This window comes from Heterodontus francisci, chromosome 30, assembly GCF_036365525.1.
Source record: "Heterodontus francisci isolate sHetFra1 chromosome 30, sHetFra1.hap1, whole genome shotgun sequence".
Taxonomy (NCBI): domain Eukaryota; kingdom Metazoa; phylum Chordata; class Chondrichthyes; order Heterodontiformes; family Heterodontidae; genus Heterodontus; species Heterodontus francisci.
The window spans coordinates 60,855,693-60,870,272 of record NC_090400.1 but is presented as its reverse complement, the minus strand read 5'-3'; the positions used below and the strand labels follow the sequence as shown (position 1 = coordinate 60,870,272).

Below are 14,580 nucleotides of genomic sequence, written 5' to 3'. Positions count from 1 at the left end.
ATTTACAGAGACAGTGAGCTGATTCTCCATTTACAAAGAGACAGTGAGCTGATTCTCCATTTACAGAGACAGTGAGCTGATTCCCCATTTACACAGAGACAGTGAGCTGATTCTCCATTTACACAGAGACAGTGAGCTGATTCCCCATTTACACAGAGACAGTGAGCTGATTCTCCATTTACAGACAGAGTGAGCTGATTCCCCATTTACACAGAGGCAGTGAGCTGATTCTCTATTTACAGAGACAGTGAGCTGATTCTCCATTTACAGAGACAGTGAGCTGATTCTCCATTTACAGAGACAGTGAGCTGATTCTCCATTTACAGAGACAGTGAGCTGATTCTCCATTTACAGAGACAGTGAGCTGATTCTCCATTTACAGAGACAGTGAGCTGATTCTCCATTTACAGAGACAGTGAGCTGATTCTCCATTTACAGAGACAGTGAGCTGATTCTCCATTTACAGAGACAGTGAGCTGATTCTCCATTTACAGAGACAGTGAGCTGATTCTCCATTTACAGAGACAGTGAGCTGATTCTCCATTTACAGAGACAGTGAGCTGATTCTCCATTTACAGAGACAGTGAGCTGATTCTCCATTTACAGAGACAGTGAGCTGATTCTCCATTTACAGAGACAGTGAGCTGATTCCCCATTTACAGAGACAGTGAGCTGATTCTCCATTTACAGAGACAGTGAGCTGATTCTCCATTTACAGAGACAGTGAGCTGATTCTCCATTTACAGAGACAGTGAGCTGATTCTCCATTTACAGAGACAGTGAGCTGATTCTCCATTTACAGAGACAGTGAGCTGATTCTCCATTTACAGACAGTGAGCTGATTCTCCATTTACAGAGACAGTGAGCTGATTCCCCATTTACAGAGACAGTGAGCTGATTCTCCATTTACAGAGACAGTGAACTGATTCTCCATTTACAGAGACAGTGAGCTGATTCTCCATTTGCAGAGACAGTGAGCTGATTCCCCATTTACACAGAGACAGTGAGCTGATTCCCCATTTACACAGAGACAGTGAGCTGATTCTCTATTTACACAGAGACAGTGAGCTGATTCTCCATTTACAGAGACAGTGAGCTGATTCCCCATTTGCACAGAGACAGTGAGCTGATTCTCCATTTACACAGAGACAGTGAGCTGATTCCCCATTTACACGGAGACAGTGAGCTGATTCCCCATTTACAGAGACAGTGAGCTGATTCTCCATTTACACAGACAGTGAGCTGATTCTCCATTTACAGAGACAGTGAGCTGATTCCCCATTTACACAGAGACAGTGAGCTGATTCTCCATTTACAGAGACAGTGAGCTGATTCCCCATTTACACAGAGACAGTGAGCTGATTCCCCATTTACACAGAGACAGTGAGCTGATTCTCCATTTACACAGAGACAGTGAGCTGATTCTCCATTTACACAGAGACAGTGAGCTGATTCCCCATTTACACAGAGACAGTGAGCTGATTCCCCATTTACACAGAGACAGTGAGCTGATTCCCCATTTACACAGAGACAGTGAGCTGATTCTCCATTTACAGAGACAGTGAGCTGATTCCCCATTTACACAGAGACAGTGAGCTGATTCTCCATTTACAGAGACAGTGAGCTGATTCTCCATTTACACGGAGACAGTGAGCTGATTCTCCATTTACACAGAGACAGTGAGCTGATTCTCCATTTACACAGAGACAGTGAGCTGATTCTCCATTTACACAGAGACAGTGAGCTGATTCCCCATTTACAGAGACAGTGAGCTGATTCTCCATTTACAGAGAGACAGTGAGCTGATTCCCCATTTACACAGAGACAGTGAGCTGATTCCCCATTTACAGAGACAGTGAGCTGATTCTCCATTTACACAGACAGTGAGCTGATTCTCCATTTACAGAGACAGTGAGCTGATTCTCCATTTACACAGAGACAGTGAGCTGATTCCCCATTTACACAGAGACAGTGAGCTGATTCTCCATTTACAGAGACAGTGAGCTGATTCTCCATTTACACAGAGACAGTGAGCTGATTCTCCATTTACACAGAGACAGTGAGCTGATTCCCCATTTACACAGAGACAGTGAGCTGATTCTCCATTTACAGAGACAGTGAGCTGATTCCCCATTTACACAGAGACAGTGAGCTGATTCCCCATTTACACAGAGACAGTGAGCTGATTCTCCATTTACACAGAGACAGTGAGCTGATTCCCCATTTACACAGAGACAGTGAGCTGATTCCCCATTTACACAGAGACAGTGAGCTGATTCCCCATTTACACAGAGACAGTGAGCTGATTCTCCATTTACAGAGACAGTGAGCTGATTCCCCATTTACACAGAGACAGTGAGCTGATTCTCCATTTACACAGAGACAGTGAGCTGATTCCCCATTTGCACAGAGACAGTGAGCTGATTCCCCATTTACACAGAGACAGTGAGCTGATTCTCCATTTACAGAGACAGTGAGCTGATTCCCCATTTACACAGAGACAGTGAGCTGATTCTCCATTTGCACAGAGACAGTGAGCTGATTCTCCATTTGCACAGAGACAGTGAGCTGATTCTCCATTTACAGAGACAGTGAGCTGATTCCCCATTTACACAGAGACAGTGAGCTGATTCTCCATTTGCACAGAGACAGTGAGCTGATTCTCCATTTGCACAGAGACAGTGAGCTGATTCTCCATTTACAGAGAGACAGTGAACTGATTCTCCATTTACAGAGACAGTGAGCTGATTCTCCATTTACAAAGAGACAGTGAGCTGATTCTCCATTTACAGAGACAGTGAGCTGATTCCCCATTTACACAGAGACAGTGAGCTGATTCTCCATTTGCACAGAGACAGTGAGCTGATTCTCCATTTACAGAGAGACAGTGAACTGATTCTCCATTTACAGAGACAGTGAGCTGATTCTCCATTTACAAAGAGACAGTGAGCTGATTCTCCATTTACAGAGACAGTGAGCTGATTCCCCATTTACACAGAGACAGTGAGCTGATTCCCCATTTACAGAGACAGTGAGCTGATTCCCCATTTACACAGAGACAGTGAGCTGATTCCCCATTTACAGAGACAGTGAGCTGATTCTCCATTTGCACAGAGACAGTGAGCTGATTCTCCATTTACAGAGAGACAGTGAACTGATTCTCCATTTACAGAGACAGTGAGCTGATTCTCCATTTACAAAGAGACAGTGAGCTGATTCTCCATTTACAGAGACAGTGAGCTGATTCCCCATTTACACAGACAGTGAGCTGATTCCCCATTTACAGAGACAGTGAGCTGATTCTCCATTTACAGAGAGACAGTGAACTGATTCTCCATTTACAGAGACAGTGAGCTGATTCTCCATTTACAAAGAGACAGTGAGCTGATTCTCCATTTACAGAGACAGTGAGCTGATTCCCCATTTACACAGAGACAGTGAGCTGATTCTCCATTTGCACAGAGACAGTGAGCTGATTCTCCATTTACAGAGAGACAGTGAACTGATTCTCCATTTACAGAGACAGTGAGCTGATTCTCCATTTACAAAGAGACAGTGAGCTGATTCTCCATTTACAGAGACAGTGAGCTGATTCTCCATTTACACAGAGACAGTGAGCTGATTCTCCATTTACACAGAGACAGTGAGCTGATTCCCCATTTACACAGAGGCAGTGAGCTGATTCTCTATTTACACAGAGACAGTGAGCTGATTCTCTATTTACACAGAGACAGTGAGCTGATTCTCTATTTACACAGAGACAGTGAGCTGATTCTCTATTTACACAGAGACAGTGAGCTGATTCCCCATTTACACAGAGGCAGTGAGCTGATTCTCTATTTACACAGAGACAGTGAGCTGATTCTCTATTTACACAGAGACAGTGAGCTGATTCTCCATTTACACGGAGACAGTGAGCTGATTCCCCATTTACAGAGACAGTGAGCTGATTCCCCATTTACACAGAGGCAGTGAGCTGATTCTCTATTTACACAGAGACAGTGAGCTGATTCTCTATTTACACAGAGACAGTGAGCTGATTCTCCATTTACACGGAGACAGTGAGCTGATTCCCCATTTACAGAGACAGTGAGCTGATTCTCTATTTACACAGAGACAGTGAGCTGATTCTCTATTTACACAGAGACAGTGAGCTGATTCCCCATTTACAGAGACAGTGAGCTGATTCCCCATTTACACAGAGGCAGTGAGCTGATTCTCCATTTGCACAGAGACAGTGAGCTGATTCTCCATTTACACAGACAGTGAGCTGATTCTCCATTTACAGAGACAGTGAGCTGATTCTCCATTTACAGAGACAGTGAGCTGATTCCCCATTTACACAGAGACAGTGAGCTGATTCCCCATTTACACAGACAGTGAGCTGATTCTCCATTTACAGAGACAGTGAGCTGATTCCCCATTTACACAGACAGTGAGCTGATTCTCCATTTACACAGAGACAGTGAGCTGATTCTCCATTTACAGAGACAGTGAGCTGATTCTCCATTTACACAGAGACAGTGAGCTGATTCCCCATTTACAGAGACAGTGAGCTGATTCTCCATTTACAGAGACAGTGAGCTGATTCCCCATTTACAGAGACAGTGAGCTGATTCCCCATTTACAGAGACAGTGAGCTGATTCCCCATTTACAGAGACAGTGAGCTGATTCCCCATTTACACAGAGACAGTGAGCTGATTCCCCATTTACAGAGACAGTGAGCTGATTCCCCATTTACAGAGACAGTGAGCTGATTCCCCATTTACACAGAGACAGTGAGCTGATTCCCCATTTACACAGAGACAGTGAGCTGATTCCCCATTTACACAGAGACAGTGAGCTGATTCTCCATTTACAGAGACAGTGAGCTGATTCCCCATTTACACAGAGACAGTGAGCTGATTCTCCATTTACACAGAGACAGTGAGCTGATTCTCCATTTACACAGAGACAGTGAGCTGATTCTCCATTTACACAGAGACAGTGAGCTGATTCCCCATTTACACAGAGACAGTGAGCTGATTCTCCATTTACACAGAGACAGTGAGCTGATTCTCCATTTACAGAGAGACAGTGAGCTGATTCCCCATTTACACAGAGACAGTGAGCTGATTCTCCATTTACAGACAGAGTGAGCTGATTCCCCATTTACACAGAGGCAGTGAGCTGATTCCCCATTTACACAAAGACAGTGAGCTGATTCTCCATTTACACAGAGACAGTGAGCTGATTCTCCATTTACACAGAGACAGTGAGCTGATTCCCCATTTACACAGACAGTGAGCTGATTCTCCATTTACACAGAGACAGTGAGCTGATTCTCCATTTACACAGAGACAGTGAGCTGATTCCCCATTTACACAGAGACAGTGAGCTGATTCCCCATTTACACAGACAGTGAGCTGATTCTCCATTTACACAGAGACAGTGAGCTGATTCTCCATTTACACAGAGACAGTGAGCTGATTCCCCATTTACACAGAGACAGTGAGCTGATTCTCCATTTACAGAGACAGTGAGCTGATTCCCCATTTACACAGAGACAGTGAGCTGATTCCCCATTTACAGAGACAGTGAGCTGATTCTCCATTGACACAGAGACAGTGAGCTGATTCCCCATTTACACAGAGACAGTGAGCTGATTCTCCACTTACACAGAGACAGTGAGCTGATTCTCCATTAACACAGAGACAGTGAGCTGATTCCCCATTTACACAGAGACAGTGAGCTGATTCCCCATTTACAGAGACAGTGAGCTGATTCTCCATTAACACAGAGACAGTGAGCTGATTCTCCATTTACACAGAGACAGTGAGCTGATTCTCCATTTACACAGAGACAGTGAGCTGATTCCCCATTTACAGGGACAGTGAGCTGATTCCCCATTTACAGAGACAGTGAGCTGATTCCCCATTTACACAGAGATAGTGAGCTGATTCTCCATTTACACAGAGACAGTGAGCTGATTCTCCATTTACACAGAGACAGTGAGCTGATTCCCCATTTACACAGAGACAGTGAGCTGATTCTCCATTTACACAGAGACAGTGAGCTGATTCCCCATTTACACAGAGACAGTGAGCTGATTCCCCATTTACACAGAGACAGTGAGCTGATTCTCCATTTACACAGAGACAGTGAGCTGATTCTCCATTTACAGAGACAGTGAGCTGATTCCCCATTTACAGAGACAGTGAGCTGATTCTCCATTTACACAGAGACAGTGAGCTGATTCTCCATTTACAGAGACAGTGAGCTGATTCTCCATTTACACAGAGACAGTGAGCTGTTTCTCCATTTACACAGAGACAGTGAGCTGATTCTCCATTTACACAGAGACAGTGAGCTGATTCTCCATTTACACAGAGACAGTGAGCTGATTCCCCATTTACACAGAGACAGTGAGCTGATTCTCCATTTACACAGAGACAGTGAGCTGATTCCCCATTTACACAGAGACAGTGAGCTGATTCCCCATTTACACAGAGACAGTGAGCTGATTCTCCATTTACACAGAGACAGTGAGCTGATTCTCCATTTACAGAGACAGTGAGCTGATTCCCCATTTACAGAGACAGTGAGCTGATTCTCCATTTACACAGAGACAGTGAGCTGATTCTCCATTTACACAGAGACAGTGAGCTGATTCCCCATTTACAGGGACAGTGAGCTGATTCCCCATTTACAGAGACAGTGAGCTGATTCCCCATTTACACAGAGACAGTGAGCTGATTCTCCATTCACACAGAGACAGTGAGCTGATTCTCCATTTACACAGAGACAGTGAGCTGATTCTCCATTTACACAGAGACAGTGAGCTGATTCTCCATTTACACAGAGACAGTGAGCTGATTCTCCATTTACACAGAGACAGTGAGCTGATTCTCTATTTACACAGAGACAGTGAGCTGATTCTCCATTTACAGAGACAGTGAGCTGATTCTCCATTTACACAGAGACAGTGAGCTGATTCTCCATTTACACAGAGACAGTGAGCTGATTCTCTATTTACACAGAGACAGTGAGCTGATTCTCCATTTACAGAGACAGTGAGCTGATTCTCCATTTACACAGAGACAGTGAGCTGTTTCTCCATTTACAGAGACAGTGAGCTGATTCTCCATTTACACGGAGACAGTGAGCTGATTCTCCATTTACACAGAGACAGTGAGCTGATTCTCCATTTACAGAGACAGTGAGCTGATTCTCCATTTACACAGAGACAGTGAGCTGATTCTCCATTTACACAGAGACAGTGAGCTGATTCTCCATTTACAGAGACAGTGAGCTGATTCTCCATTTACACGGAGACAGTGAGCTGATTCCCCATTTACAGAGACAGTGAGCTGATTCTCCATTTACACAGACAGTGAGCTGATTCTCCATTTACAGAGACAGTGAGCTGATTCTCCATTTACAGAGACAGTGAGCTGATTCCCCATTTACAGAGACAGTGAGCTGATTCTCCATTTACAGAGACAGTGAGCTGATTCTCCATTTACAGAGACAGTGAGCTGATTCTCCATTTACAGAGACAGTGAGCTGATTCCCCATTTACAGAGACAGTGAGCTGATTCCCCATTTACACAGAGACAGTGAGCTGATTCCCCATTTACACAGAGACAGTGAGCTGATTCCCCATTTGCACAGAGACAGTGAGCTGATTCTCCACTTACACAGAGACAGTGAGCTGATTCCCCATTTACACAGAGACAGTGAGCTGATTCTCCATTTACACAGAGACAGTGAGCTGATTCCCCAATTACACAGAGACAGTGAGCTGATTCCCCATTTACACAGAGACAGTGAGCTGATTCTCCATTTACACAGAGACAGTGAGCTGATTCTCCATTTACACAGAGACAGTGAGCTGATTCTCCATTTACACAGAGACAGTGAGCTGATTCTCCATTTACACAGAGACAGTGAGCTGATTCTCCATTTACACAGAGACAGTGAGCTGATTCCCCATTTACACAGACAGTGAGCTGATTCTCCATTTACACAGAGACAGTGAGCTGATTCTCCATTTACACAGAGACAGTGAGCTGATTCTCCATTTACACAGAGACAGTGAGCTGATTCTCCATTTACACAGAGACAGTGAGCTGATTCTCTATTTACACAGAGACCGTGAGCTGATTCTCCATTTACACAGAGACATAGAACATAGAACATAGAAAAATACAGCACAGAACAGGCCCTTCGGCCCACGATGTTGTGCCGATCCTTTGTCCTCTGTCAAGGACAATTTAATCTATACCCCATCATTCTCCTTTATCCATATACCTATCTAAAAGCCGTTTGAAAGTCCCTAAAGTTTCTGACTCAACAACTTCCCCAGGCAAGGCATTCCATGCCCCGACCACTCTCTGGGTAAAGAACCTTCCCCTGACATCCCCCTTATATCTCCCACCCTTCACCTTAAATTTATGACCCCTTGTAACGCTTTGCTCCACCCGGGGAAAAAGTTTCTGACTGTCTACCCTATCTATTCCCCTGATCATCTTATAAACCTCTATCATGTCACCCCTCATCCTTCTCCGTTCTAATGAGAAGAGGCCTAGAATGTTCAGCCTTTCCTCGTAAGACTTATTCTCCATTCCAGGCAACATCCTGGTAAATCTCCTCTGCACCCTCTCCAAGGCTTCCACATCCTTCCTAAAATGAGGCGACCAGAACTGCACACAGTACTCCAAATGAGGCCTTACCAAGGTCCTGTACAGCTGCATCATCACCTCACGGCTCTTAAATTCAATCCCTCTGCTAATGAACGCTAACACCCCATATGCCTTCTTCACAGCCCTATCCACTTGAGTTGCAACTTTCAACGATCTATGCACATAGACCCCAAGGTCTCTCTGCTCCTCCACATGCCCAAGAACCCTACCGTTAACCCAGTATTTTGCATTCGTGTTTGTCCTTCCAAAATGGACGACCTCACACTTTTCAGGGTTAAACTCCATCTGCCACTTTTCAGCCCAGCACTGCAACCTATCCAAGTCCCTTTGCAAACGACAATAGCCCTCCTCGGTATCCACAACTCCACCAACCTTTGTATCATCTGCAAATTTACTGACCCACCCTTCGACTTCCTCATCCAAGTCGTTAATAAAAATCACAAACAGGAGAGGACCCAGAACTGATCCCTGTGGCACGCCACTGGTAACTGGGCTCCAGGCTGAGTATTTACCATCTAAGACCACTCTCTGCCTTCTATCAGTTAGCCAATTCTTAATCCAACTGGCCACATTCCCCACTATCCCATGCCTCCTGACTTTCTCCATAAGTCTACCATGGGGGACCTTATCAAATGCCTTACTAAAATCCATGTACACCACATCCACTGGTTTACCCTCATCCACTTGCTTGGTCACCTGCTCAAAGAATTCAATCAGGCTTGTGAGGCAAGACCTACCCCTCACAAAACCGTGCTGACTGTCCCGAATCAAGCAGTGTCTTTCCAGATGCTCAGAAATCCTATCCCTCAGCACCTTTTCCATCAACTTGCCTACCACCGAAGTAAGACTAACTGGCCTGTAATTCCCAGGGTTGTTCCTATTCCCTTTCTTGAACAGGGGCACAACATTTGCCACCCTCCAATCACCTGGTACCACCCCCGTCAACAGAGAAGATGAAAAGATCATTGCCAGCGGCTCTGCAATTTCATCCCTTGCTTCCCATAACATCCTTGGATATACCCCGTCAGGCCCGGGAGACTTGTCTATCTTCAAGTTATTCAAAAACCCCAACACATCTTCCCTCCTAACGAGCACTTCCTCGAGCTTACCAGTCTGTTTCACACCGTCCTCTTCAGTAATACACCCCTTCTCATTCGTAAATACCGAAGAGAAGTACTCATTCAAAACCTCACTTATCTCTTCCGGCTCAACACACAGTCTCCCGCTATTGTCCTTGACCGGACCTACGGTCCCCCTAGTCATCCTCATATTTCTGACATACGCGTAAAAGGCCTTGGGGTTTTCTTTTATCCTACCCGCCAAGCATTTTTCATGCCCTCTCTTAGCTCTCCTAATCCCTTTCTTCAGATCCTTCCTGGGCATCTTGTATCCCTCCAGAGCTATGCCTGTGCCCTTTTTCCTCAACTTTATATACGCATCCTTCTTCTTCCTAACAAGACTCTCAACCTCTCTTGTCAACCACGGTTCCCTCACATGACCATCCCTTCCCTGTCTGACAGGGACATGCTTATCAATGGCCCCTACTATCTGCTCCTTGAAAAAGTTCCACATTTCGACCGTGCCCTTCCCTGCCAGCATATGCTCCCAACTTATGCTCCTCAGTTCCTGCCTGACAGCATCATATCTACCCTTCCCCCAATTGTAAACCTTGCCCTGTTGCACATACCTATCCCTCTCCATTACCACAGTGAATGCTACAGAATTGTGATCACTATCTCCAAAGTGCTCGCCCACCAACAGCTCTATCACTTGCCCTGGTTCATTACCTAGTACCAAATCCAATATTGCCTCCCCTCTGGTCGGGCAGTCTACATACTGAGACAGTGAGCTGATTCTCCATTTACAGAGACAGTGAGCTGATTCTCCATTTACACAGAGACCGTGAGCTGATTCTCCATTTACACAGAGACAGTGAGCTTCTCATCGGCCTTCAATCTGCAAATCAACTCTCCACTACCACCCTCTGCCTCCTATCACCAAGCCAATTTTGTATCCAATTTGCTAGCTCACCCTGGATCCCATGTGTTTGAACCTTCCGGACCAGCCTCCCATGCGGGATCTTGTCAAATGCCTTGCTCAAGTCCATGTAGACAACTTCCACCGCCCTGCCCGCGTCAAACCTCTTGGTCACCTCCTCAAAAAACTCAATCAAATTCGCAAGGCATGATTACCCACGCACAAAGCCATGCTGACTATCGCTAATTAGACCATGCCTTTCCAAATGCATATAAATCCTGTCTCTCAGAATCCCTTCCAATAACCTTCCCTCCACTGATGTAAGGCTCACCGGCCTGTAGTTCCCTGGCTTATCCCTGGTGTCCGTCTTAAATAAAGGCACATCATCAGCTATCCCATATGTCTTCCTAACCAACTTATCTACCTGTGCTGCTGCCTTCAGTGATCTATGGACAAGTACACCAAGGTCCTTCTGACCCTCTGTATTTCCTAGGGTCGTACCATCCACTGTATATTCCCTTGCCTTTTAGTCCTCCCAAAATGCATCACCTCACATTTCTCAGGATTAAATTCCATTTGTCACTGCTCCGCCCATCTTACCAGCCCATCTATACCGTCCTGTAATCTGAGGCTTTCCTCCTCACGATTTACAACACCACCAATTTTCATGTCATCTGTGAACTTACTGATCATACCTCCTATATTCACGTCTAAATCATTAATGTACACGACAAACAGCAAGGGTCCCAGCACCGATCCACTGGTCACAGGCTTCCAATCGCAAAAACAACCCTCGACCATCACCCTCTGCCTCCTGCCACTAAGCCAATTTTGGATCCAATTTGCCAAATTGCCCTGGATCCCATGGGCTCTTACCTTCGTAACCAATCTCCCATGTGGGACCTTATCAAAAGTCTTACTGAAGTCCATGTAGACTACATCAACTGCTTTGCCCTCATCTACACATCTAGTCACCTCCTCGAAAAATTCAATCAAGTTTGTTAGACTCTATGTCCCCTGACAAAGCCATGCTGACTATCCCTGATTAATCTCTCCCTCTCCAAGTGGAGATTAATCCTGTCCCTCAGAATTTTTTCCACTGATGTTAGACTCACCAGCCTGTAATTACCTGGTTTATCCCTGCTACCCTTCATGAATAATGGTACCACATTCGCTGTCCTCCAGCTCTCTGGTACCTCTCCTGTGGCCAGAGAGGATCTGAAAATATGTGTCAGAACCCCCGCTATCTGCTCCCTTGCCTCACATAACAGTCTGGGTTACATCTCATCTGGGCCTGGGGATTTATCCACTTTTAAGCCCGCTAAAACCGCTAATACTTCAAGTATATCACAATCCCCCACCCTGATCTCTACACCTACATCGTCCTTCTCCATAGTGAACACAGATGAAAAGTAATCATTTAAAACCTCACCGATGTCCTGCGGCTCCACACACAGATTGCCACTTTGGTCCTTAATGGACCCTACTCTTTCCCTGGTTATCCTCTTGCCCTTAATATACTTATAAAACGCCTTGGGATTTTCCTATATCTTGCCCGCCAGTGTTTTTTCATGTCCCCTCTTCGCTCTCCTAATTACTTTTTTAAGTTACCCCCCTTACACTTTCTATACTCCTCTAGTGCCTCCGCTGTTTTCAGCCCTCTGAATCTGCCATAAGCCTCCTTTTTTTTTCCTTATCCAATCCTCTATATCCCTGGACATCCAGGGTTCCCTGGATTTGTTGGTCCTACCCTTCACCTTAATAGGTACATATTGGCCCTGAACTCTCACTGTTTCCTTTTTGAATGACTCCCACTGGTCTGATGTAGACTTTCCTACAAGTAGCTGCTCCCAGTCCACTTTGGCCAGATCCTGTTTTATCATATTGAAATCATATTGTGTTCAGACTGCACAGGAGGAGCGTTGGTGCCATTGCGCTGTCGTCCGATGTGTTCTTTTGCCAATTGGTTAAAAAAAAAGCTTGCATTTTTATCGCGCCTTTCATTACCTCAGGATGTCCAATGCACTTTACAGCCAATTAAGTACTTTTGAAGTGGAGTCACTGTTGTAATGTCGGAAACACGGCAGCCAATTTGCACACAGCAAGATCCCACAAACAACGTGATAATGACCAGTTAATCTGTTTTACGGATGTTGATTGAGGGATAAACATTGTCCAGGACACTGGGGAGAACTCTCCCACTCTTCTTCATAATAGTGGCCATGGGTTTTTTTTTACGTCCACCTGGGAGAGCTCACAGGGCCTCAGTTTAACATCTCCATTGAAAAACAGCACCTCAAACAGCTCCCTCAGCAATGCACTGGGAGTGTCAGCCTGGACGTTTGTGCGCATGTCTCTGGAGTGAGACTTGAACCCACAACCTTCAGAGGTGGGAGAGAGAGAGTGCTAACCACTGAGCCGAGGCTGATGCAGTACACAATGCCAAGTACAAGTGACCTTCTCACTGATACCAACACCAGCCTGATGGCTTAAATAACAGAAAGTGCTGGAAATACGCAGCACTTGCTATTTTTATTCCAGATTTCCAGCATCTGAGTATTTTGCCTTTATTATACTGGCCTGATGGCTAGCTATTCACCATATTCACCATATTCCCCATATCAGATTTCTCCGCTGTGCACAAGGCTGGGCTGGAGACATCTACCATTGCTCCTCATGTGGGGAACAAATGGAGGCTCAGTGTCTTCCCACAGAGATCAGCACTGGCCATGTGAAGACTGTCAGGCACATTCTACCCTAGGACAGTTCATCACATGGAGCATCCAATCATGAAATATATCCCACTACCAGCCAGAGCAAGCTGCTTACCTCCAGCACAGGGTTAGACTGGAGCAGCCGGTCTCGCACCGTCTCCACTCGCACGCTGGTGGGACAGGTCACTGCGTAGTACTGAAGGATCTTCTTGGAGGCTTCAGTTTTGCCGGCTCCACTCTCACCGGAGATCAGAATGCACTGGTCCTTCCTCTCCAACCTCATCGAACGGTAGGAGTTGTCCGATATGGCGTAACTACAAAGCAGAGTGGGTATTTGGGATTACAAGCCTAGTTTGTGTAACTTATCCTCATAATTTAACCCTTTAGCCCTGGTATCATTCTGGTGAATCTGCACTGCACCCACTGTATGGCCAATATTATCCTTTCTGAGGTGCCGTGGCCAGGACTGAACCCAGTTACTCCAGATGGGATCTGACCAGAGATTGATGCAACTGCAATCTTCTCTCTGCTCTCTCTGTGGCCATTCCCCATGCATGAGCCCAGACCCATGTGACCAGAGGGTCATCACCACTGAGACCAATCCTGTCCTTACTGAACAAACAGGAGGTTTGGATCTGGGGTTCTGGCTGATATTCCCCTCCCACCAACCTCCCAGGTGATGCAGCTCAATTGCTGCATCTTACTGCTGTCTCAGTGTAACTCAACACAGAGCAGCAATGGAAAGGTACTGCCTTTAGCCACCAGATTGTGGGCAAACTCACAACCTGCCACGATGGACTTTCAGGTGAGGGACTGAGAAACCCAAAAGCCATAGAAAGGAGCAGATCCAACAGCACTCAACAACAAGTTCCATTTATAACATAGTAAAACATCCCAAGGCACTTCACAGGAGTGTTATCGGGCATCATTTGACACCGAGCCACATAGCAAAATATTAAGGAGCATCTTAAAGGAGACAGAAGGGGTGGAGAGGTTTAAGGAGGGAATTCCAGAGCTTAGGGCCCAGGCAGCAGAAGGCACGGCCACCAATGGTGGAGCGAGTAAAATCAGGAAGCACAAGAGGCCGGAATTAGAGGAGTGCAGAGACTATGGAAATTACAGAGATTGGGAAGGCAAGGCCATGGAGGGATTTAAAAACAAAGATGAGAATTTTAAAATGGAGATGTGGCTGGACCAGCAGCCA

The 14,580-nt window shown here is 45.7% G+C and overlaps 1 protein-coding gene across 1 annotated transcript in view; it reads right to left on the bottom strand.

Annotated features, from left to right (window-relative positions):
• Positions 1 to 14,075, bottom strand: part of LOC137346452 (unconventional myosin-Ic-like) — a 79,703-nt gene extending 65,628 nt beyond the window's left edge. The window contains exons 1-2 of the mRNA XM_068009901.1: positions 13,990 to 14,075; positions 13,492 to 13,690 (exon numbers count right to left, since the gene is read on the bottom strand). Of these exons, the coding sequence (XP_067866002.1) occupies positions 13,492 to 13,690; positions 13,990 to 14,075 (285 nt within the window). The remainder of the gene's footprint in view (positions 1 to 13,491; positions 13,691 to 13,989) is intronic.
• Between the last annotated feature and the right edge of the window lie 505 nt (positions 14,076 to 14,580).